Source organism: Balaenoptera physalus (assembly GCF_965194825.1).
Source record: "Balaenoptera physalus genome assembly, chromosome: 10".
Classification (NCBI taxonomy): Eukaryota; Metazoa; Chordata; class Mammalia; order Artiodactyla; family Balaenopteridae; genus Balaenoptera; species Balaenoptera physalus.
Window position 1 is genome coordinate 105927522 of NC_138889.1, and position 24805 is coordinate 105952326.

Genomic DNA, 24805 nt, shown 5'->3' on the forward strand with positions numbered 1-24805 from the left:
GTTACAGTCATGGCAGATGATATAATGTCAAGAATAGTGGACTGGGAGGAGGCCTGGCTTGGAGGCCTGGCTTGGCCATTTACTGTATGACCTTGAGCAAGTCATTTAGCCTCTCTGGGTCTCAGTTTTCATGATTGTACAATGAAGGTGGTGATGTGGCACGAAGAATAATGTCTTCCCCAAGATGTCCGTGCTGCCCTAATCCCTGGAACCTTGTGAATATGTTACCTTCATGGCAAAGGGGACTTTGCAGATGTGATTAAAATTAGGCATGTTGAAATGGGAGGTTATCCCCTGGGCCTCGTGTAATCATATGGGTCCTTAAGGTGGACGGGGAAGGCAGATATTTTGCATCTCAGAGATGCCACCTGAGGACTCTGCCTGCCTTGGGGCTTTGAAGATGGAGAAAGTGGGCCGTGTTCCAAGGAATGCAGTGGCCTCTAGAAGCTGGGAACAGCTCTCAGTTTACAGCCAGCAAGGACATGAGGACTTCAGCCCCAGAGCTGCAAGAAACTGAATTCTGCTAATAGAATCTGCATGAGTGGGAAGCAGATTCTCCCTCAGAGCCCCTGAAAGGGAACGTAGCCTACAGATACCTTGATTTTAGTCTGATGAAACCCATTCCAGACCTCTGACCTCTAAAACTGTAAAATTATACATTTGTACTGTTCTAAACCATTAAGTTTGTGGTGATTTGTTATGACAGCAATAAGGAGACAAAGGTATCATTCTCCTGGTGCTGTGAGGCCCTCAAAGGAGAGGCTGGTGGCTGGATCCTTGACAGACTTGAGGTGAATTGCAATGTGAGGCATTTGCAGGAGGAAGGTGCCCCAAGGAGCGTGGGTGGTGTGAGTCGGGGGGTGGCGGGGCTCTCCCTTTGCCGCCTCTGCCCCTCCTCTGCTTGCTTCCTGCCTTAGGTGGTGTGAACCCTGCAGGCAAGCATCAACCCAGCCAGTGGCCCTGAAGTACAGCCCCTGCTCAGCTTCGTCAGCCTGGGTGCACCATCAAAGCCTCCCTAGACCATGATTTTGGAGCTGGCTGCCCATGGACCGTTGTGCATTCCTGCAGTGGCATCTCCAGAGGTCCGTTTCTGGGCTGGGCACGCCCCCACTCTTCCCACTTGGGCAGCTGCCTGACTCCCAAGCCTGTCTTGGGAAGGATCACCGGGGCCTCATCTTTGGCGCACCTTGAGCCTTTCTCCTGGCCATGACCCCCCTGTGAGGACTGTGGCTTTCCCAAGGCCCATACCATGTCCTGTTGCCTGGCCCCTTCCCCTGAGAGGTTGGGTGGGCCTGGAAGCCTTGTGGCTCTCTAGGGCCTCTGTGCCGTTCCATAAACTCTTCCTCTGTGGCTGACGTTTCAGAGTCCCTGGGTCCTGGTACGGGGTCTCCTCTCCCTCCACCTGACAGAATCCTAGGGACAGGGATGTGGGGTCTGGACACATGCCAAGCCTGTGAGGAGGCATCGATGCCTTGTCGGTTCCATGGAAAATAAAGTCCTGAGCTGCTGCCTGTCACCTTTGTGACTATTTCCAACAGCAGCCTGAACCCAAGCACCAGTGCTGCCTATTTCACTGTAGGCCTCAGCAGGCAGGACCAGCAGTGCTGGACCATTTCTGGGTCCAGAATTGGAGTCCAAATCTGGGTCCAAATTGGGAGGCAGGGATAAACGTCTGGAGCTATGCCGGTGATTCCTGGCAAATACGCTATTGGGTTTTAGACGCTTCAGGATAGAGAATCAAAACCCGAAAATGGTAAAAAGTACCAGGAGAGATGGAATGAGGGTAAGAGAACAGTTATTAACTACTAAATAAATTGGCATGGAAAAGAGTGGGGCAAAAGTTGACCATCCTGGGCTGGACTAAGAGCCAAAGTTTCCCCCTGGGCATTTCCTTCCCATTCTGCCTGACAAGAGGGGGAGAGTGGGCAGCAGGTAGGAGGACCCCTCATTTACACACCCTGCATACATTGAGGGTGCAGGTCTGTTCTTCAAGCCCCAGACCCTTGTGTGGGAGGGAGGCATTTACTTGGTGTTGGCAGCCTGCCTGCAGTCCAGCACTGGGCCACAAATGGATTCCTTCTCACTCCAGAGCAACTGTGTTCTCTGTCCCCGCCATTAATCCCAATCCCAACTCCCCCTGAATGCCCCCCACCCCCCAGACTCCCTAGTCAAAGTAAGGAGTGGGGTTAAGGGTGGAGTTGTCTTATAGTTATTTTCAAGATTTTGTAAAGCCAAATAGAAATCATGTTTTTGTCATCAACTATCTTAGTTCATTTGGTAATACCAGTGCTACTGACTGAAGATCTGATTGGCAGTTACAGATTGCATTGTTAAAATTGGGAAAAGGAATGAACACTTTGGTAGGCATGGAATCCAAACAGGGTGGCCCTTTGCTTCCTTGAGTTTGGAAGCAACCCCAAGGCTCAGTGACCCAATAAATAATAATTTGCAATGTGGCTGGGACACAGACTTGGCATTTGTAGCGTTGCTGTGAGAGAGCCACTGTGGGCTGTGTGGTGAGCCTGGGCACCAAATGCCCCTGCTCCAGGGCTGGATGTAGCTGATAAAGACATTAGCTCACATCCCGCTCCTGTATTGTCACGAACTGAGGGATTTGATTGGAGCTCTGGCACGGCCTTCTCAAGTGCTAACAGACCACCGTCACTTCATGAAAAAAGGCCCTCCATAGTGAAAAGCTGACAACCAGAGCCCCAGACTGTAACCTCCCTAAATAACAGCATCTTTAGCATCCAAGGCCTTGCTACTTTTTAAGTTTTATTTTTAGATAATTCACAGACAATTTTAATAGAATACACAGAAAGATCCTGTCTACCTTTTACCCACTTTTCCCCTATGGGTAACATCTTGCATTTGAAACTATAGTACAGAATATTCCAGGATACTTATATATAATCAAGATAAAGAACATTTACATCTCCACAAGGATTCTCTCCTATTTCCTTTTTACAATCACACCCACCTCCCTGCTGACCCCTACTCCTCCCTAACCCTTGGCAACCACTAATCTGTTTTCCATTCTTATCAACTCCTTTCTTAAAAAAACCCAAAAAAACCAAACACCCTGATTTTCTCATAACCAGAAGGGCAGGGAGTCCAGAGTTAGGTCCTTGACCCCAAGGGACATGTTCTCCCTGTCGTAAGCGGGACACCAAAGCCCGCTCAGAACCGAGGCTCAGTGGAGCAGGGCGGTGAAGCCCAGGGCTCTGATATTAGCACGATTCCTGGTCTCCTCCACCAGGTGATCCTCAATCGCCTGCCATGAGTTCTGGAGCCCGCAGCAGGAATGTTGCCTTGCGTGATTTTAATTTCATCTTCCTGCTTATCTCAATAACACAATCCGCGCTTCAAACTCCAGTGGAAAAAAAAACTGAAGTGGCCCCAGGAGGCTCTTATCACCACCCGGCACCTTGGGAGCCTGGGAAGATGGAGCCGAGCGAGTGTGCGGGTGGAGGGTGGGCGGGGACTACCTTCCCTTTAACCTGCTTCCGCGGCGGCCCCACCGGACCGTGAGCCCCTCAGGTGACGGCGCCCGAGGGTATCCCGTTGCTAGGGGCGTTACCAAGGAGGGGCCACGAGGAGGGCTCTCTTCCGGGAGGAGGGCAACTGGTAACCCGGAAGCGGTCGGCAGTGCGGCGCTGTTTAAAGATGGCGGCGGAGGAACCTCAGCAGCAGAAGCAGGAGCCGCTTGGCAGCGACTCCGAAGGTACCGACCGGGGGAGGGCCGTCCGGCCTGGGCTAGCGGGGGCGATGCCGGATGGCCGGTTCCCGAGGAGTGGCCAGGGGTGGGGCGGCCGGCGGCGAAGCGCGCGGACGGCCCCTTCCTCCGCCGCCTCCCCCCCCTCCCCCTCACAATGGAAGGAGCCTCTGTCGCGACCCCCGGCCGGGCGGGCGGGCGAGCGAGCGGGGCGGGCCCACGGCCTCGGCTCTTCTCCCTCGCGCGCTCCCGGGGCGGGGCCTAGGCCGCCCCGCCCAGCGCCCAGCCCCTCCGTGCCGGGCGCCGGGCGCCGGGCTCCCGGGTCTCTAGCTCTCCCGCCCCGGTCCTTGCAGTCAGCCCCGGGCCTCCTCCGGGCCCGGCTGTCCGCCTTCTCCAGAGCAGCCCGAGCCCGGAGGGGCGTCGAATTACGCCGGGCTGCGGAGCACAAAGGACTGGGTGGGCCGCTGGGGATGCTGCGGGCGGCCCGGGGTTGTGAGCGGCCGCAGGTGTGTGCCCCTGAGGGCAGCAGCCTTCGTTTCCGGTGGAGCCGCCTCTTCTGGCTTTGCAGCCTCTTTCCTCCTGTCTAGGCATTGTTTTCTTAGACCCCTGAAGAGTTGGACCTTTCAGAACGGTCCCACCCTCTTCTTTTCACCCCTGAGTTAGACGCGAAGACTGAGTAGGTCACTAGAGTGGGAGGGACAGCCCTGTTGCAGGGCGGCATAGGGGATGGGTGGAGGCCCAGCTGAGGATGCGGGATGCTCAAGCTCAGAAGGATTGGCCTTAAAAATCATTCAGCACCCACCTCCCATTCCAGTCGCACACTTGAGGGACTGAGCTTTCGGAGACCCAGCCCCCTAGAAGGGACTTGTTCAGGATCATGTAAGTTAAGAAAGAGCCAGGGCCAGGATTCACATCTCCTGGCTCCTCACCAGTGGCTGCTCAGAGCGGGGCCCACCGGGTGGACCTGCCCAACTCACTGATGAGTATTTAACACTATGCCTCTAAGGTAGCACCTCCTCATGACATTTCAGTGAAGGGGGAAGGTGGTGGTATAGGTCCCTATTCACAGCTGAGGATAAGCCTCGCAGTGAGGTGGCAGAGGAGGGTTATTGTGATGAAGAGTGCAGGCTTTGAAATTAGACAAACCTAGGTTTGACCACAGGTCTTAGACCTTGGGCAGATTACTTCACCCGTCTGCATTTGTTTTGTTATCTGTAAAATGGGCACCGTTAAGAATACCCAGGATGGCAGGTGGAGGAGGGGTGTGATTGAGCAAAGTGCAGGCTCACAGGAAGCTCTCATCCAGCCCAAGACTCTGCCTCCTCATCTTTCTTTCCTCAAGAGACCCTGCCTGGCTCCAGAGCATTCCTGGGCTGCTGGGAAGTGATGTTAGAAAGCAGGGGAAAGGGTTTGTTAGAGCTTTAAGAGTGTACCTTGGGGGTGATGACCTTGGCCTCCTCACTTTAAAGATGAGAAGACTAAGGCCCAGGAAAGGAAAGGACTTTGCCAAGATCACACAGTTGGGGTGGAGCAGGGTGTGACACAGGCTTCCAGATTCCAAGTCGGCTGTCCTCGCCTGCTCTTGTCCTCTGCCCAGCTGCCTGGAGTGGGGATAGCCAGGGCCCACTGTAATCCTTGGCCTCCTACCTTCTTCCAGGTGTTAACTGTCTTGCCTACGATGAAGCCATCATGGCTCAGCAGGACCGAATTCAGCAAGAGGTGAGGGGCTGTGGCCAGCGGCCCTACTTTGGGAGTGCATAGGGTGGACCTGAGGCCTACGTTTGTCTCTACTTTGGAAGCTCCCTCCTCTCCAGGCTGAGCTGGGTACTAGATACCTTTATGGGGCGGTGGTCACTGTGCCACTCGGTGACTGGCCCAGCAGCTCTCATTTAGGTGTTCTGGCTGATAGGTGTGGGTCACTCCGTTCACCTATCAGAACATGATGGATTTCCTGCCCTCTGCAGATTGCTGTGCAGAACCCTCTGGTCTCAGAGCGGCTGGAGCTCTCTGTCCTATACAAAGAGTATGCTGAGGATGACAACATCTATCAACAGAAGATCAAGGTGGGAGCCTGGCTGAGGGGGCAGGAAGAGCTCTCGGGTAGGGACAGGGCAGGAGCGTGCCTGCCTTAGACCTGCTCCTCGCTGGGTCTGGCCTCAGAGAGGGTAGGATGTTGGGGGAGCCCTCTGGTTCATAAGCATGCAGACTCTGGAACCAAAAAGACCTCGATTCAAATCCTGACTGCCACGCAGCAGCTGTCTCCTCAGCCGCTCCTTCGACGTCTCTGAGTTGTGGGGTCTTCATCTGTGAAATCAGGATGATGAGAGCATCTGCCTACAGGGTGGTTGTGAGGTTGAGGGAGGTGATGCCTGTGGGGCCTGGTGCAGGCTGCGGGCAGCTGACGCTTTCAGTGCTCACGGTGGGGCTGAGCGGGCTGGGGCCGGCTGCGGGACGAGGGTGGCAGCGGGGACACAGTCCTGCGTCCTGCTTCCGGGATGCACGGAGAGGTAGGCAGCAGTGGGGAAAAGGGGCCTACAGACCTTTGTGCAAGGCCCTGCTGCATCACTTACAAACAGGTGAGTCCTTTGACCACTCACTTCCTTCTCTGTGAGCTGGGAGTTTGAAATGCGACAGTTAGTATGTGTAAACTGTCTAATCGGCACAGCCTAAGGGTTTAGTAATTTTTTTTTTTTAATTTTATTTATTTATTTTGGGCTGCGTTGGATCTTCGTTGCTGTGCACGGGCTTTCTCTAGTTGCGGCGAGTGGGGGCTACTCTTCATTGCGGTGCGCAGGCTTCTCATTGCTGTGGCTTCTCTTGTTGTGGAGTGTGGGCTCTAGGCGCGGGCTTCAGTAGTTGTGGCACGCGGGCTCAGTAGTTTTGGCTCACGGGCTCTAGAGCGCAGGCTCAGTAGTTGTGGCGCACGGGCTTAGTTGCTCCGTGGCATGTGGGATCTTCCTGGACCAGGGCTGGAACCTGTGTCCCCTGCATTGGCAGGCGGATTCTTAACCACTGCACCACCAGGGAAGTCCCAGGTTTAGTAAATATTACTCCTCTCCACTCTCCCCCAAAGATCAGAGATGCTTAGAACCTTCCACCTGAAAGGATGGACCTTTGGGGTTAGCCATTTCAGGGGCCAGTCAGGTAACCCAGGTGATTGAAGGTGGCCGGGTCAGGTGGTGAACGGCCACGCCACAGCTCGGGTCAGCCAGTAGCAGGCAGTGGAAGCTCATGGGGCGGATGGGAGTGTCCATGCCTGTCACTCCATCGGTGCTTCCAAGACAAGCCGGAGGTTATTTTGTTGTAAAATCTCCAGACTCCTAATAGTCGTCAGCTTATTCAGATTTAAAATGTGTGGGCCAAACAATGCACACAGATCCAGCTATGTGTGGCCTGTGGTCTCCTCTGACCCCTTGCTCAGGGTGTTTGTGGTTTACCCAAGAGGCCTGTAGAGAGAGGAAAGCACAGACTCTGGGGCCCGATAGACCTGGGTTGGAGTCCTGGCTTCACCCCTTCTGTGTGATCTTGGGCAACACCCTGGGAGGAGGAGTAGGAGGATAATGGATATTAGCCCACAGCAAAGGGCCTGGCAAAGAGTGAGTGCTCAGAATGATTCCGGTAGGGGCAGTGATTTGGGCTCTTTGTACACATTTTTTCCCATTCATTTAACATTTCTGAGCACATACTGTGGGCCAGGCACTGTTTTAGGTGCTGGAGATAGAGTGATGACTACAGCTGTCGACTCCTGCCCTTAAGGTGATGGTTCATAGTGGAAAGACAGCCATTAAATGAGAGGTAATCCTAATGTATGTCAGAGGTGGTAGGTGCTGTGGAGAAAAGTGAAGCGGGACGAGGAGATCAGGAGTGGGAGGGTTTGCGGTTTTATTTTTTAATTAAAAAAATTTTTTTTAAATAAACTTTATTTATTTATTTATTCATTGCTGTGTTGGGTCTTTGTTGCTGTGCGCAGGCTTTCTCTAGTTGCTGCAAGCGGGGGCTACTCTTTGTTGCAGTACATGGGCTTCTCATTGCAGTGGCTTCTCTTGTTGCAGAGCATGGGCTCTAGGCACGTGGGCTTCCGTAGTTGTGGGCATGGGCTCAGTAATTGTGGCTCGCGGGCGGGCTTAGTTGCTCCGCGGCATGTGGGATCTTCCCGGACCAGGGCTCGAACCCACGTCCCCTGCATTGGCAGGCGGATTCTTAAGCACTGCGCCACCAGGGAAGTCCCCGGGTTTGCGGTTTTAAATATGGGGGTGTGTGAGTAATGAACTGAGAGGCAAGGGAGCAAGCTGGCGCGGCCGGCTGGGCAGAGCTGGGTGGGGGCCAGTGTGGCCGGAGCAGAGCGGGTAGGAGACCGCGGGGGTTGGAGCCGAAAAAGGACTCGGAGGGAGCTGAGTATTTAATGGGTTTCTCTGGTCGCTGGTGGCCTGGGTGGGGATAGACTGAGCAGTGAGGTGGAGGCAGGGAGACCTGTGCGGAGGCTGGTGCGATGAAACCGGCCGGAGATGGGAGGGACAGCCAGGGCGGCTGAGTGGCCCAGGTGAGAGGCGGTTGGATGTGGGCACAGCCGAAAGGGTCTGCTGCTGGGTTGGATGGGGTGTGAGGGTGGAGTCGGCAGTGGCTGGGAGGTGGAGGGCAGGCAGTTGAGGGGAGGCCGGGAGGAGGTCAGGAGCTGCCTGTTGGCTGGGTCGGTCTGAGGCGGTGGAGGCAAGGCAGTTGGGTGTGAGTCGAAGTTGGAGTTGAGGGCCAAGAAGGGGGCGGGTGAAGAGTTACGTTTAAATCCCATGAGCCGTGAGGTCAGGAGAGCGAGTAGAGCTGACGCCGAAGCTGCCCCAGGCCTGAGCAGGTTGTGCTGTTCACATGGCAGGGGCTGTGGATGGTCTGTGGCGTGGTTGTCTTCTGGCAGGCGACACGTGGGCTCTTGAGGAAGGGTGCTCTGTGGTTTGGTGGCAGCCGTGACCGCCACAGGTTAGATGAGGAGGGGCAGCGGTGAGGTTGGAGGACATGGAGAGGGTGGGCCCGGCAGCACGTGAAGGGAGGACGGAAGTGGGGCGGGTGCGTCACCACACCAGTGGATGCAAGTGGACGCTGCTGAGCGGCTGGTCTGGGGAGGAGTGGGTTCGACCTTAGGGCTTGGGAGGCCATCCGTGACCTTCACTAGAGTAAAAGCCTGCTGGGATGGAGTTCACAGCAGAAGAGAAATGGAGACAGTGGGCACAGACGGCTTCACTAGAAGCCCCGCAGGAAAGCAGAGAAATTGGGTGGTAGCTGGAAAGGAATTCACGGGAAGCAGAGCGTTTTTTTCGAAGGGAGATCTGGTCTGGGTTTATATGCTGATGGGTCTAAACGGGTCGGGAGAGAGAAATTGATGACGCGGGAGGAGAGGGGAGACTTCCTGGAACGGTGACCTGAATCCAAGAGAGGGGCGGCTCTGGTGGCCGCCTCAGACCCTCTTAGGATAGAGAGAGAGGCTGTGGGTGGGTGTGCTGCAGGGGCCGAGGGTTCCTCAGTCGGAGAGGAAGCAGGGTCATCGGGAAGGTGACTGGGGGGTGCTTCAGGAGAACGGAGAAGGTATGAGATAGGAGAAGGGGAGGGGCCCAGGCCAGGGGAGTGAGGCCTGCTTGCCAGACAGCACTGAGGGCCAGATCCCCCCAACTCATTGGGGAGGTTCAATAGGCAGAAGAAATTTCATTGAGCTGAGGAGGAAACTGGAAAAGAGCAAACCAGTACCTGTGAGCAGGCAGGGTAGAGATTAGATGGGGGTGAGGGAGGCCGTTTCCCACCCCGGGGCTGTGTGGTAGGGCCTCAGGTGTGGCACTATGCCCCGTACCCTAACTTGTTTGCCCTGGAGCTCTCAGGGTTTGAAAGGCTGTTCACTGGAAAAGCTGTGTCGGTCAGGGACCCATTCTCTTGCCTGTTTTTATGAAACAGCAGCCCTTCGGGCCCAGCAGCATGGCATACCCATTGGCTGATGACCGCTTTGGCGACCCGTGCACGCAGTGTGTCCATAACTCAGTTTCCTGGGGCTTTGGGGGCTCCTGGCAGTGGGTTGCTAAGTGAGCCCCCACCCCAGAGTCAGCAGCAAAGGCTGCCAGGTGGCTGCTTGGAGCTCAGTTGCCACCCGCTCTGGTGTGACCTTTCTTGGGGGGGTTTCCTTGGCCCGCCATGGTTCTGGCCTGATGTTGATGGGCACGGGGTGGGCTGGGGGCTGCCTCTCCGCAGGACCTCCACAAAAAGTACTCGTACATCCGCAAGACCAGGCCTGATGGCAACTGCTTCTATCGAGCTTTCGGATTCTCCCACTTGGAGGCGTTGCTGGATGACAGCAAGGAATTGCAGCGGTGAGGAGGGTGGCCACTTGGGCACAAAGGAAGCAGGTAGGGGAGGGTTCCATGAAGGGCTTGTGGGCCCCCTCCTCCCTCTTGATGACTGGGAGGTGCGGTTCCACCTGAGGCCCAATGACGGGCTGGGCCTCTGCTTGGGGCTTCCGTCAGTGGCCAGTCCCCCACCCCTGGGCTGGTCTCTCTGGGCCCCTGCTCTGCTGGCCTACGAGCTCATGCCAGCCTCTTCTTCCCTTCCATCCACAGGTTCAAGGCTGTGTCCGCCAAGAGCAAAGAGGACCTGGTGTCCCAGGGCTTCACTGAGTTCACAATTGAGGATTTCCATAACACGGTGAGCCCAGCCGCCTGGTCACCCGGTCAGCCAGAGTGGAGGGTGGGTGGCCTGGCTGTGGCAGGGTTGACCCATCTCCTCCCTCATCTTGCCCTCCGTCCCCCTCGGGTGGCAGTTCATGGACCTGATCGAGCAGGTGGAGAAGCAGACCTCAGTGGCCGACCTGCTGGCCTCCTTCAACGACCAGAGCACCTCGGACTACCTGGTGGTCTATCTGCGGCTGCTCACCTCGGGCTACCTGCAGCGCGAGAGCAAGTTCTTTGAGCACTTCATCGAGGGTGGCCGGACCGTCAAGGAGTTCTGCCAGCAGGTGCTGCCCCCTCCCTACTCCTCAGACTTGGGGCCCTTCGGGGCCCTTCTTTTCTCTCGTGCCTCGGGTGGGGAGCCCTGGGGCTGGCGGTGGGGGGTGCCGGGGGAGGGGCACCGAGACGCGGGCCCTGAGCCGCCCCTGTGCCTCAGGAGGTGGAGCCCATGTGCAAGGAGAGCGACCACATCCACATCATCGCGCTGGCCCAGGCGCTCAGCGTCTCCATCCAGGTGGAGTACATGGACCGCGGCGAGGGCGGCACCACCAACCCCCACATCTTCCCCGAGGGCTCCGAGCCCAAGGTCTACCTTCTCTACCGGCCTGGACACTACGATATCCTCTACAAATAGGGCCGGCCCCGGCCTGCCGCTGCCCTGCCTGCCCTCCCCTCTGCCAGGCGCTAGACATGTACAGAGGTTTTTTTGTGGTTGTAAATGGTCATACTTCACTCCCCGACCCCCTTCCGTGTCACATGACCTTCCATGTTTTATTAAAGGGGACGCTGGTGGTGAGCCGCGTGTGTGCGTGTCCCTGCTCTGCTGCTGCCCCCCCGGCTGCTCTGTGTCTCGCTGCCCCCCTTCCCCGCAGGTGGGTTCCTCTCAGCCTTCCACCTGTCCACCCGCGAGCTTCCCCGCCAGGAGCAGTTTTGAGGGGGCTAGGCCTCTTGGGGATCCCTCCTGCTTATTGGGGTTCTGCTTCCTTCCCTTCAGGCCTCTGCCCCTTCCCTCTTTAGCTGGCCAGGGGCTTCCATGGGGATGTGGAAGTCCCTCAGAGACTTGCCCAGGGACCCAGGACCACCAAAGCTTCAAGCTGCTCCCTCATAGGCCCCGCCGCCACCCTGCTGTCCTGGCCAGGGCCTGGGTTGCCTGCCCTCCATCAGGGCGGTGCATGGCGGAAGAGTCCCGGGCGGAGAGGGCCGGCGTGGTGGTGGGGCCTGGCTCCGGGCGGGTGGAGGAGCGGGGGCACCCCAGAGCCCCCCAGGTGGTGCCCACCAGGCGGGGGAGGGGCAGTCCTCAAGCCTGTGCTGGGTCCTCCATGCCCAGGCCTAGCGGGGCTTGCCAGGCCACCATTCTCTTCCCACCCCTCCCCTCGGCCCGCTGCCTGTGCCTGCTTTGCACCCCCACTGCTTGGGCCGCGGTGTCTGCATTGCCTTCCTTTTTGCCTTCACTTCTTCTCTTCCCCCCGGCACATGTGGGGTCTCGGCCCCCAGGCTGTGAGCTCCTTGGGGGCAGGCCCTCAATAAATGTGAAGTGCTGCTGCCCACCTCTGCTGTCCGGCCCGTGCCTCCACCTGCCTGGCTCACCGAGAGCTCTCGCCAGCCCCTTTAAGCCAAAGCACCTGTCCACACCTGGGCTGCTTCCCTCACCCCCCCAGCCAGGGCTGGGACAGTAGGAGCTGCAACAGTAGTGGTCTTTATTAGGATAGAGGCTGCTGAGGGGGCAGGGGGCAGAGGGAAAGAATAGGGTGGCCAAGCCAGGCCCTGCTGCAGGCTTCCGCGACTTCTTAGAGCTGGGAGCGCGGTCCGGTAGGCCCAGACGAGTCTGTGGGCAAAGCCAATAGGTCAGAGCATGTGGGCCATGGGCCTCCCCCAGCCTCCCAGGCTTGCCTCCCTGGCTTCCCTGCGTGGGGGTGAGCGGAGCGCGGGGTGAGCGGGTGTGTTAGTGGGCACGAGGTTAGTGGGCAGCCACACGGAGGGCCAGGCCCTGCTTACCAGTCCTGGTCAGGGTAGGCGGCGGGCTGCCGTCATGCTGGAAGGCAGAGGACAGTGAGAGCCCGCCCGGGGTGGATGGGGGCGGGGCGGGGCAGGGGCTGGCCGGGGCGCGCACCACGGGGTACGTACCGACGGGGAAGTAATGGGGGAAGCGTTGCCGGTAGATGTTTTCGTCCTTCTCCAGGAACACGCATATGATCAGCCGGTCCACCTGCGCCAGGGCCTGTTCAGCCTGGGCGGAAACCACCCACACCCCGGCTCCCCGGCTCCCCGGCTCCCCGGCTCCCCAGCTCCCCGGTCTTAACACCGCCCCGCCCCGCCCCAGCAGGTTTTCACCTGCCTCGCCCTTGGGGCGCTCTTCGACCTGAGTTTAGAGCTCAGGCTGCAGAAGGGGCTCATGGTGTGGTGTGCTATTGCCTTCCCGCACTACCCTGTGCCCTGGTTGCAGGGGAGGAAACAGCCCCGAGTAAAGGAGAGGGGACGCAGAGAGCAATGGCAAGGCCTGAACCCCATGTACCCGGCACTCTGCACGTGACTGGTGGGGCTGGTCAGCGGGGCCGGGGTGCGCCCCGCCACCCACCCCGGTCCGGTCCTCTTGGCTGGGCCCAGGCCTCACCTTGTCCTTGTGCTGCTCCAGCCACTCGCGCAACGTGGTCAGCACTACCTCGGCCGCAGCCTCGTTGGGGTAGCCTGCGGACCGGACCCGGTGGGGCGGGAGTGAGTCCCAAGCTCCCACCCGTCCCTCGCCGCTTCGCCTCGGCTCCCACCCACCCCCGTACCGGGCCCCACCCCTGCCCCGCCCTCCCGGGCCCCTCCCTGCGTCTGGGCCCACCTGCTGCCCACCCGCGCCCTTCCTCCTCTAGACCCCACTCACCAAACACTCCTGTGGAGATACAGGGGAACGCCTGGGGTGGGGGGGTGAGAAGGGATTGGGGACCGCGTCACTCTCCGCTCCGCCTCCCGCCAGGCCGTGCCCCGCCCCCGGCTTCACGTCGCCCCTGCCCCCGCCGCCTGGCGCCCCTCACCACCGAGCGGAGCCGGTGCTCCAGCAGCAGGTCAAGGCTGCTCAAGTAGCAGCTGCGGAGCTCGGCAGCCTGGCTGGCGCTGGGCTCTCCGTGGGCGATGGGTCCCACCGTGTGGATGACATCTGTGGGAGGCGACGAGATCAGACCGGCCGGGGGCTCCGTCCGGTCCTCGGCTCTCCCTCCTGCCGGCCTGGGCCCTGGAGCGCACAGGAAACAAGCCCCCTCCTCCCCAAGTTCTGAGACTCCCCGGGGAAGGACCCCACCCAGGTCGGCACGCAGGTGTACCCTTGAGCCTCAGTTCACGCCTCCACAGACACAGGCAGGCCCACGCTGGGCCCCTCCCCACATCTGTAGGCACCCGGCTGAGGCAATGGGGCGTTGCCTCCTTAGCTCTTACCCTCCCTTCAAGTCCTGGCCCCTCCCCAGCCTCCACGCATCCCCTCCCGCCACCGGCTTCCTGGGGAAGGCGAGGAGGGGCCAGGTCCTGGCACTTCAGAAGTGCCCCGGAGGAGGCCTCAGCAATTCTGTGGGGGGTGCACCCCTGATCCCCAGTTACAGCACTCACACAGGCGCCCTGTCTGCGCCCCACCGGGGTGGGAGTGTCGGGGACTCACACTTGGCCGGCAGCCGATAGCCGCAGGTGATCTTGGCCTTGCCGGTCTCGCAGCTCTGAAGGGTCCTGCACTCATCGGTGAGGAGGGGTCCGGCGGCCCGGTGGATGCAGCCGTCCACTGCAGGGGACGGGGCAGTGAGCCTTGGGGTTCCCCGCCGCCCGCCTGAGCCCGTTTTACAGAGAAGGCCGAGGCCCACAGACCGAATACTCCCGATCCCCTGGCTGTGCTGGGACTCACAGGGCACCTCGCCTTTCTCCCGCGGCCTCCTGACGCTCCCTCACCCCTCCACCCCCTACCCCCACCCCTGGTCCCACACTTGTTTCACGTCTAGGGAAATCGAGGCGGAGACAGGGGCCAAAGCGGGCCCCGGCGGGAGCCGGCGCAGACCTGCCGGCAGGGGGCGCGCCCGCCCCGCCCTGCTCTTTCCTGGGCTCTCGGCAGGGGCGCGGGAGGGGTTGGGGTCTCCCCGGGCCGAGGTGGCTCCGGGAGGCAGGGTCCGGGACGGCAGGAACCGCAGCCAGAGCCGGGCTAGGGGGAAGGCCGCCCTCCCGGCTCCGGCCCGGACGCGCCGCGGGGCCCCGCTACCAGTCTCCGCCTCCGCGCCAGGAGCCCAGAGTCCCAAGGTCGACCTCCCAAGGCGAGGCCCCTCGGACCTACTTTACAAACTCTAAGACCCACTTTACAGACGCGGAAACTGAGGCCACCTAGTTACAAGAGGCAGATCCGATCCCGGCCTTGAGCTAGGTCTTACAGCTCCTTCCCTGCGCCACGCGGGGAAGGGGATCCGGGCCGCGCAGGTGTCTCCGGGAGTGCATCCCAGCTCGTTAACGAGCCGCCTTGTTAGTGCATCCGGCTTAATTGGGGCCGGACCTGGGCTTGTTTATCCGAGGGCGGCTCTGGGGCTTCGCTAGCGACCTTGGGGACCCGGACCCAGATAAACAACTTGGGCGCGGGCGGAAGAGACTCTTCTCCTGTCCGACCTCGCTCCCGCGGCGCTGAAGGACAGGCGGGGTTCGGCCTTGTCCCTCATTGGCTGCCGCACCTTGGTAAGCCCTTTCCCCGCTCCCAGATTGTCCACTGCCTCATCTGAAAATTAGGCACAGTGACCGCGCCCCCCCCCCACCCCCCCCCCACCCCGGCCTCAGGGGAGGCGTTAACATCCTGGCCAGGAGAACATGACCCACCTCTGGCAGGTCCCCAGCTCCGATTGCACCCTAGGCCTGTGCCAGAGGCTTCTTGGACACCGAGCTCAATGCTCTGCAGCAGGAAAGGACTATCATTTCCTCATTTTACAGATGCGCAAACCGAGGCCCTAGCTCCTTCATCACAGCCCCACCCTCAACATCTTGGCACAGGACCAGGGACACCAGCTGGACCACCCCCTTTTCTTCTGTTTTCTTTTATGCCCTGTGAGCCCAATTAAACCTAATTTTGCGACTTCACTCAGGGATGGCACCAGGCGATTTCCCAGAGCGTCCCAGGAGTGGGGGTGGGCGGGTGGGGTAGAGGAGTTGGGGGAACCCAGGGAGGGAATCTGGGACTGGGTCCCCCGCCTCCTCCTCTCAGGCAGGGATGAGGACGGCGGCACCCAATGGGAGGGGGCGGAGAGTGTGGCACAGTGTATGTACAGCGTCCACGTGCAGTGTGTCTGTTCTGGGTGGGGGTGCCAGGCGACCCACCCAGCACGGTGTGCCACAGCAGGGGCTGTGGAGCTGGGTAGCCTGGGTTCAGATGCCAGCTCTGCCGGGCACATTTGGGTGACCCAGGGCACTTAACCTCTCTGGACCTCGATTGCCCCATCTGTAAAATGGGATAATACTAGTACCCACCTCATAGGAGTATTGGAAGGATTAAGTTAATTCCTGTAACATGCTTAAGGCATGAGTGAAGGCAACGCCAGTGTTGGCTATTACTAGGTCAGTGAGACTGTACGGGCAGGTGCCCAATGTGTATATACCAGGGAGCGGGGCGGGAGGTAGCGTCCAGGGCGTACAGGGTTAGCACAGGGACCTGCCGGAGCCGGCTCACCTGGGGACCTCCCAGCCCTGCCCCAGTGGTCTCATCCACTTGGCACCTGGTTGCCTGCCATCTCCCCGTGCTGTCCACCCTGCAGGCGACCTTGGCCCACTGTGGGGGCCGTGTGGAAGTGGCGCTCAGCGAGATCTGTGTTTGAGGGACTTATTGTTTCCTGCAGGAGCGGACAAGCCTGCAGCCAAGCGTTTGGGGCTGACCTGGGGGCATGAGGGGGGAGGCGGAGGGAGGAATTGGCGCTGGCAGAGCCCTCGGGCTGGAGTCCCCCGAGCAGCATGCAGAACAGGGCCGGGCCATGTGCAGGTGCCCAGGGAGCAGTTCTCCCAAAGCAGAGCTGAGGGACAGGCCCGGGGTTCCACCCCTGCTCACCCTTCCCCCAAGAAGCCAGTGCCCAGACCGGCCCTGGCACTCAGGGTTTCAGCAGCCAGGCCCCCTCCTGCCCCCGCTCCCTGTCCACACAGCAGCCTGTGGCTCTCCCATCCCTGAGTGCCAGAGGAGGCCCCCAGCCCAAAGGGCTGCCCTTCCCATGTCTCCACCATGACCTGCACCTCCCCTGGCTCTGACCCCCAGGCCCGGTCCCGGCTCTTCCTTGGGCTAAGCTGAGCCCTGGAGACCGGAAGGAGGAGGCTTCCTGAGGTCCCATCCAAAGCCAATGTCCTTCCTCCCCACTCCCCACCTGACCCTGGGGCAGCTGGCCCTTGGGCCTGCCTGGTTAGGGGATACCCCAGTTCATACCAATTGACCTTCGGTCCCCTCCCTGGTCAGCCATATCCAAAAATCCTCTAAAGCAACTATACTCAAAAAAAATTTAAAAAAACAAAAACAAAAAACCCTCAAAGCTCCAACTTGACCCCCACCTCACTCTGAGTCAGCAGAAAACCTGGGGTCTCTCCTGGGGAGACTGAGCCCACATGGGTGGTAGGGCCTTCCTCAGATGTCCCTCCACTAAGGTCAAGGCTGAATCCTTCCTCTCCCGGAAGATGGCCCTAAGGCCACTCTGCCTCCCTCCTCAGCCTCTCCCTCGCTCCTCCACCTTTAAGGTCCCAGGTCTGGCTCCTTAATTTCGCCTCAACAGCTTCTTTTTTTTTTTTTTTAATAAATTTTTAAAAATTTTATTTATTTATTTTATTTTTGACTGCCTTGGGTCTTTGTTGCTGCACGCGGGCTTTTCTCTAGTTGCGGCGAGCGGGGGCTACTCTTCATTGCGGTTCACGGGCTTCTCATTGGGTGGCTTCTCTTGCTGCAGAGCATGGCCTCTAGGCCCGTGGGCTTCAGTAGTTGTGGCCCTCGGGCTCAGTAGTTGTGGCTTGCAGGCTCTAGAGCGCAGGCTCAGTAGTTGTGGCACACGGGCTTAGTTGCTCCGTGGCATGTGGGATCTTCCTGGACCAGGGCTTGAACCTGTGTCCCCTGCACTGGCAGGCAGATTATTAACCACTGCGCCACCAGGGAAGTCCCTCAACAGTTTCTTGGTGAGCAAGGCACTGAGCCATGTACATCCACTGTCTTATTTGGGCCTCACAGCCTGGCTGTGCTATTATTTTTCCTGCTTTAGAGAAGAAGAAATTGAGGCACAGAGAGGGTGAGAGACTTGCCCAAGGTCACACAGCTGGACTGCTCTACTTCCTCTAGGACCATGAAAGGACCTGTCTCTCCGTTCCCATCCTGAGCCTCCCTCCCACCCTGGCTGTCTGTCTACTGTTTGCCCTCCTCACCCAAACACTTTGGGAAGACGTTTTGTCTACGGCTGCTGTCTCCTCACTGCTGGCCCCTGCAGCCTGGCTCCTGTCCCCTCCCCACATCTACATATCCCCCTCCCAACAGAGGGACTGCTTTGGGGACCTTTGGTTGCTGAGCGGTCTGGGACCACTCCTCTTGCACGACTGTTCAGCTGCACCCACAGGCTGACCACTAACTGTCTCCATCCGATCCAGCAAGGCTGCCTTGGAGACCTGCTCTCCCCGTCCTCCTGCCTCCCTGATCTCTTCTGTCTGGGGGCCCTGTCTGCCCTCTCTCTGTTCCAGCCCTGACTCTCCGCCCTGGTCCAGGCACGTTCCCCAGAGAAGCCAGCCGCCCCTGCTTGGAAGCCCACCCCAGCCTCCTGCCATCGGTGTGGCCTCCACAGCCCTGCACTGAGCCTTCAGGAGCATCAGCTCAGACTCAGCCCCTGCCTCACAAGTCCAGGGCCGGGAGGGCGCTGGGAGAGGGCAGGGCCTGGAGCCGGGCCCTCCTCAGAGCCAGTGGAGGTGAAGCAGACAGGCTCCCGTGGGGGCCATTTGCCAAGGCGCTTAGGATATTTTGGCGGCTATTTAGAGTGCTGTAATATTCATGAAGGGAAGATTAGATATTTAAATTTATTCAGCAATAAATGCATCTCAGTGGGGGAGCATTCCTCATGCTAAACAAACAAGCAAGCAGGGGCTAATTAATTATTTACAGGAACACAAGGAGGCCTGTGGCCTGGGGGAGAGGAGGGCAGCTGTGCCCCTGACAGAGGGCAGGAGACCCTGGCTGGCCCTGGGCCTACCACTCCATCTCTCCCCCAGTTCCCCTGGGGTCTGGCCCCCCTGCTTGCCCCCTTCTGGGATTTCTCTTTCCAGAAATCCTGCCCACAAGCTTGCCAGTAGCTTTGGGCCAGTCACTTAACCTCTCTGAGCCTCAGAACTGGCCTCAGAAAGTTTGTGGGGAGGACTGAGGTTTGCTGAGAGGTGGCCGGGGGGCGGTGGGAGACTAAAGGCCAGAATTATTAAGCAACTCGTCCAAGATCTCACAGTTACAGGAGAGCAGATGCTCAGAGCCGCTTCCCCAGCCTCCATCTCACAGGAACAGGGACAAAAGCTCGTGGAGGCAAAGCCACTCTCAGCCAGGTGGGGGTTGTGAGGCCTTGCCTGGGCAGCCCCCAGCCCTGCCCTGTGGGCTCCTGTGGGTCCGCAGGGCAGCGGAAGGAGAGGACGGGCCTGGGCAGTGCCCTCCCAGGGTGCCAAGTCTCAGAGCCTCTGAAAGGAGCTCGCTGGGGCTGTGTGGGTCACGCCTCCTGGTAGCAGAGCAGACCTGGCCCCGAGAGACCCAAGGCTCCCTCCCCCCAGCTCTCCCACCCCTCCGCAGGGTCACTTCACCTCCCTGCGCCTCAGTTTCATCTGTACAAGCTCAGTAACAGCACCTCCCTCTGCATTTGGTGTGAGCGTTCAGTGTGAGATGGTACCAAAGGGCCCTGCACGTTATCACATGTCGCCCCATTTTACAGATGGGGAGACCGAGGCACAGACACGGACTCCGTAGGCAGAAGACTCCTCTGTCCCTCATGCTCTTGGGGTCCCCTTTACCCAAGGGATGGGACACACTGCCAGGTGGAAATGTCACCCAGAAAGCCCTGGCAGAGAGAGGGCTGGGGAGGCAGAGGGGTGAGCTTGAGGCCCATGGGGCCAGGGGAGGGGTGCACCTCTCGAGCCCGGGAAGGCACCTGGGTCTGGGCCCTCGGGACCACCTCCCACTTAGACGTCTCACCCCGCAGGCCCCAGGGGCTGGGCGCCCGGCCTGAGAGCCCTCCCACTCCAACCACGTTGGCGCAGCCTGCAGCTGCCGCCCATCCCAGCCACCAGCACAAACGCCGAATGCCAGGGCTGAAAGGGGGCAGAAGCCTGAGCCGCTGCACTGCCAGGCCCCTAACCTTCCGGGGGCAGGCCCAGCCATAAAGCCTGGCCAAGTGACCCAGGCCAGGGCCTCGGGCCCCCTTCTCTCTGGCCCTTCCTACCCTCTTCATCTCTGGCCTCCATCTTCCTCCCAGGCCCAGGCCGAGACGTGGGATCCTTAGCCCCACATGATACCCCATTGCCAGAACTGCCTCGGCCTCTGCCTACACCCTCCTGGTCACTCATTCAGTCAACAAACCCGTGCCAGCCCCCGCTCTGTGCTAGCCTTGGGCTCATCCCACTGTGGGGGGCGGGATGCAGAGCCCACCCTCGCCAGGACCCACCCTCGAGGGGCCAAGGCGGGTGGGTGCCCCAGGGAGAAGATGGATGAACGACAGCTCCGCGATGTGATCTGAAATTCATTACGGGGTGAGATCAGCTCCTTAAATGGGGATTTGAAAACATTAGGGCTTCATTATGTACACAACGGCAGCACCTCATTCATCATGCAAAAATCACTCCCGTTATTAAAAATCCCTGTGGCAGCTGCAGGCAGGGGCTTGGAAGCATCTTGCCCGCTGGGGGCGGGGCACGGGCCCCAGAGGCCGAAGCTGGCGTCCCCGCCCTTCTCTCTCCCACCCAGGGAGGGCTGGCTGAGGGGTGGGGGTGGGGAGCGCGGTTCAGCTCAAGGGACTTGGTGCCTCAGTTTCCTCATCTGCAAAATGGAGATGCTAACGGTACGCGTGTCCCACAGTGCTGTGACAGGGGTGAGATTCTGCAGGGAGAGCCCAGCAAGGCCCTGGCATCCACGCAGGTAGTGCTCCACACGTCTGGCAGCTGTTAGCACCTCCTCCTCCTCAACTGGGGCCTTTACTTGGGGGACCGTATCACTCCCCTGCTCATGAAACCTCCCATGGCTCCCACAAGTCCATGAAATAAAATCATCAACGCTGAGCAAGGCTGGGGCTCCCTCCGGCCTCCGCCTTAGATGACATCCGGCCTCCGCGTGCCTCCCCCACCATCCTCGACACAGGCATTGGGCAGTGGGGAGGTGGACCCGCCAGGCGCCAGGCCCTGGGTGAGGGAGGCGAAGTGCGGCTCTAATATCACCGCAGTGAAACGACAGAAGGAAACAGACTCCAGAGCCAGAGGAGAGGGAAGGGAGCTGGGCAGGCATGGGTGCGGTTCAGGGTTGGGAAGGTGCCTCTGAGAAGGCGGCATCTGAGCAGAGCCCTGACTGATGAGAAGAAAGGCTTTGGGGAGGTCAGGGGAGGAGGGGTCCAGGCAGAGGGCTCAGCAGGGCAACAGGGGGAGAGGTGGGAGGGGAGGGCTGCATCAGCAGGAACCATTGCAGTGGGAAGGTGCCAGCAGGGCAGGAGCGTGGTCTGAGATGGCCTCTGGGGCCCTTCGCTGTGCCCTCGTCCAGGAATGCCCTTCCCCTCTCTGTCGCAGCATGGCCCCCTGCCCCAGACAACTTCTGGCCACACCCGCCCCATGCACCCCCCTGCCGCAGCCTGGCACGGAGCCGTGCTCAAGATTGGCTGGTCGGCCCACACAGCCTGGCCTGGAGAGGGCCACGGGGGCCCCCTGTCTGCCTGCTGTGCCAGGCCCCAGCTAATCGGAGCAGAGCCGGGAAGCAATCACAGATCAGCGGCGCTGGGCGATGGAGATAGTGCCAGGTGGAGGTGCGCGGGATGGCAAATGAGCTGGGCAGAAGTCGAGGCCTGAATCCTGAGGGCGAGTGAGCAGGAGAGAGCAAGAGGTGGAGAGAATGCACGTGCCGGAGGAGCCGGCGTGGAGGAGAGAGACAGAGAGATGGAGCGAGAGTGAGACGGCAAGAGACAGACCGAGTGGGGGCGAGGGAGACTCAGACGGAGACAGAGAGAGGAAAGAGGGTGCCCCCCGCCCCCTGGACTCATGGGTCCCTGTGTGGAGAGAGGAGAGGCTGGGCCCCGGGCGGCAGGTTCTGCCCGAGCCATGTGCCTGCGTGGTGGGTGGGGGAGGAATGCACACAGATACCTGGGCTGTGGGGAGGCGCCCCTGGGCATGGCTGGGTCACCAACAGGTCCCCACTGAGCACCTACTGTTTTCCAGGAGGTGGACAGACAGACGCCCTGTGCATGCCCCTTAGCTGGGGAGTCTGATGGGGAGCAGTTGGTACTTAATCACACGAACAAGAGTCTGATTTTCAAGGATGACAGAATACTGGCCCAAGAGGGGCAGTGGCTGCTGTGTCCCAGTGCCTGCTGTGTTCCAGCACTGAGGACAGTGCCAGGAACGTGGCAGGCCCCTCAGCAAATAGAGCAGTGTGTGGGCGTGTGTGGGCGTGTGTGGGCGTGTGTGTGTGTGTGTGTGTGTATGTGTGGGCGTGTGTGTGTGTGTGCGTGCACGTGTGTGGGCGTGTGTGTGTGGGCGTGTGTGGGCGTGTGTGGGCGTGTGTGTGTGTGTGGGCGTGTGTGTGCGTGTGTGGGCGTGTGTGTGTGGGCGTGTGTGTGTGTGTGCGTGCGTGTGTGTGGGCGTGTGTGTGTGTGGGGGGCGTGTGTGGGCGTGTGGGTGTGGGTGTGGGCGTGTGTGTGCGTGTGTGTGGGCGTGTGTGGGCGTGTGTGTGTGGGCGTGTGTGTGTGTGTGTGTGTGTGTGTGTGTGTGTGTTGGGGGGCTGCTGGTGGGAGGGGCTGCCCTGACATGGAGATAACTAGGTGGGAAGGTGTGGTGGGCGGGCACAGGGGCAGCATGTGCAAAGGCCCTGTGGCAGGAGAGGGCTATGCCGGGAGCCGAGCCACCTCTGGCTTCTCCCTGGTGGGAGATGCCTGGGACCCTGCAGTGTAAGGGACACACACGTGGACTTGCAGTGTGGGCATAGGGTGGAGGGCGTGCAGAGCCGATAAGCAGGAGGGCAGGGTGGCTGCGCCCTCACAGGCCTGCAGGTTTGGGTGGCCCGCTGACCTCCGGAAGGGAGGGTCCTTGGCAGTGGCTGTGTGTGGACGGGGCTCCATCCTGCCCTGCCCCTGCCAGGGACCTGCCTGACCCCAGCCGCCCACCCCTTGGGCTGGCCCCCGGGGCTCTGGACAGGCGGGGGCAGAGATGGCCGCTGCAAGCAGAGGAAGGCGGCCCTGAATTAATCTGTCACTAAAGCTTGGCCGTGGCAGGCGCAGTCATGATTTAGATGAATAATTGAAACGCTCCGATACATTTATTATCCCTTTAGTGCGAAAGTGGCAGAGAAAGACGAGGGGTAATTGAAAAAGAGTGCACAAATCTCCACCAGAAGGCTGGCTCCTTATCGCCGAGTAAACATTTCAGTCCCAATAAACAGGAGAGACACGCGTCAGGGCCCTGTCGATTCCCATCCTGATTTAGGGCCCGCCTCCCTTCCTACCATACAATAGGAGAGTGTTTGTTCACAAAAATTTTTTATCAAGCCAGTAAAAGGCTCTCCAGGAAGGAGGCGGGAGCAGGAGTGGGTCTGGCAGTCCCCAGGCCTGAGGGTCCGGCTGGGTAGCTGCCCCAGCCCTGTCAGGTCTCCCCACCGCAGACACTGGGCTCTCTACCTGGTGGGCCTCTCCATCCCTCTGTACCCGACGAACTCCTATGCAGTCTTTGGGGCCCAAGTCAAATGCCCCCTCTGTTGGGAAGACTTCTACCAAAATGGATCTCTTTGAGGGCAGGGTCAAGTCCTGAGTCCCAGGGTTTGACACAGGTGCCCTCCCCGGCTCCATATACACATACACTCAGAAAGAGTGCTGGGAAGGAATGGGGAGTGGGGGGCCTTCACTGTGTTATCACACCACCTACCTTGGCCTCAGGGCCTGGTGGGTGCCCAACCCCAGTGAGGCAGGCCCAGGGGCCCTGGACCCTTTGGGTTAAGTCCTTTTGGCCCCAGCGGCCCCTGGGGGTTCCCACTGAGGTTTAGGGTGCCAGAAGACTCCCCTACATACTTGCTGTAAACACTGCGGTTCCCTGCACCACAGCCCTGCAGGCCAGCCTCAGCCCCCCTTTCAAGAGCTCCTTTCTGAACTGATAGCTACCCTTCCCCAACAGGACTGCATGAGAACCCCGGGGCGGGCTGTTACTCCCCAGCTCCTAGGGCAGCACCCAGCACACAGGGGTGCAACTAACCACCCCACAAAGGCTGATCTAGGGGCTTGGAATCCCCTGAACCCTGTTCCTGGGGAGAGTATGTTCTAGTGGGGAGAAAGGCAATAAAAATAAGCACAAAACACAAGCATGTTGAAAGGGCATCCGTGCTCTGGGAACAGGCACAGGACAGGGGAGAGGATCAGCATGGAGGGCTGGGCTGGCTGGGGGAGTTTTCAACAGAGTGGCCAGGGCAGGCTGAACGGGACCAGTGCTTGTTAAATGCATGGGTGGTGGCTGGATAGGTAAATGGGTGGTGATGGGAAGTTGGGGGTGGGTAGAGGCCTGAACCCCTGCAGGGCTGGACTTGGGAGAAGAGGGCACCTGGGATGACCAGGGTCTGTCTGGGTAGAGTTAGATGGGGACCCAGACCCCCCAGTCCCAGGCTGCCCCTGCCTGTGCCCTCCCTCCTGGCAGGTCGGGGCGTTAAGGCTGGATGGACCAGGGGGCGGTAGAGGGTATAGGTGGCAGATGTGAGAGCAGAGGACATCCCGGGGGCCCAGGGCCTGTTACCATTCCCATCCCAGGTGGGCGCCAGGCCCCCCCAAGCCCCAGCCTCTCCTTATCCCCTGTCCCCTCCCTGCCACCTCCGCCTTGTTCCAATCACATTAGCAGAGTGACAGCCCCAGTGAGCACTGGCGGCGGCTCCATAAATCTCGGCCGGCGTTAAAAGGCTGGACTCCGGGCCCACTTCCTCCTGGGTCCTGGCCCACCCCATCCATCTCTGCGTCGGTCAGGCTGCGCTTGGGGCCTGCTCCAGCCTCCTCTCACCCTCAGTGCTGCAGGAAAGGGAGCTAGAGGGACCCCACTGGGCCTCCCCCCTCAATCTGGCCAGAGCAGCTGTCCTTTGACCTCCCAGAGTGAGGTCACCAGGCCATCTATGAGCCACTCCCTGCCCTGCCTGGAACCTCAGTGGCTCCCACTGCCCTCATCAGCAAGTCCTTTGCTTGACATGTAAGGCCGTCCCTGC

At 59.8% G+C, this 24805-nt stretch overlaps 2 protein-coding genes and 1 long non-coding RNA gene across 6 annotated transcripts in view; 1 reads left to right on the forward strand and 2 right to left on the reverse strand.

The window, feature by feature from the left end:
* Positions 1-3619: 3619 nt before the first annotated feature.
* Positions 3620-11957, forward strand: OTUB1 (OTU deubiquitinase, ubiquitin aldehyde binding 1). Its single transcript, XM_082409641.1, has 7 exons — positions 3620-3724; positions 5373-5434; positions 5680-5778; positions 9938-10056; positions 10303-10387; positions 10503-10697; positions 10847-11957. The coding sequence occupies exons 1-7, from the start codon at positions 3667-3669 to the stop codon at positions 11042-11044; spliced, it is 816 nt and encodes a 271-aa protein (XP_082265767.1). The 5' UTR covers positions 3620-3666; the 3' UTR covers positions 11045-11957.
* On the reverse strand, positions 7574-9931 carry LOC309636503. The gene is made up of 2 exons (XR_014250028.1): positions 8489-9931; positions 7574-7895 (listed from the first exon to the last, which is right to left on the reverse strand). It is a non-coding gene; the product is annotated as an uncharacterized lncRNA (long non-coding RNA).
* A 133-nt stretch (positions 11958-12090) lies between the features above and the next one.
* The window catches only part of MACROD1 (mono-ADP ribosylhydrolase 1), a 153589-nt gene continuing 140874 nt past the window's right edge, over positions 12091-24805 (reverse strand). For 2 of the 4 annotated variants that reach the window (XM_082409638.1, XM_082409637.1), the window contains 6 exons: positions 14045-14161; positions 13431-13552; positions 13280-13310; positions 13022-13095; positions 12535-12616; positions 12091-12235 (listed from right to left, as the gene is read on the reverse strand). In XM_082409638.1, coding sequence (XP_082265764.1) covers positions 12198-12235; positions 12535-12616; positions 13022-13095; positions 13280-13310; positions 13431-13552; positions 14045-14161 — 464 coding nt within the window. In that variant the 3' untranslated portion in view covers positions 12091-12197. Of the gene's footprint in view, positions 12236-12405; positions 12443-12534; positions 12617-13021; positions 13096-13279; positions 13311-13430; positions 13553-14044; positions 14162-24805 lie in introns of all 4 variants that reach the window. The other 2 variants (XM_082409640.1, XM_082409639.1) reach the window with 2 other exon arrangements.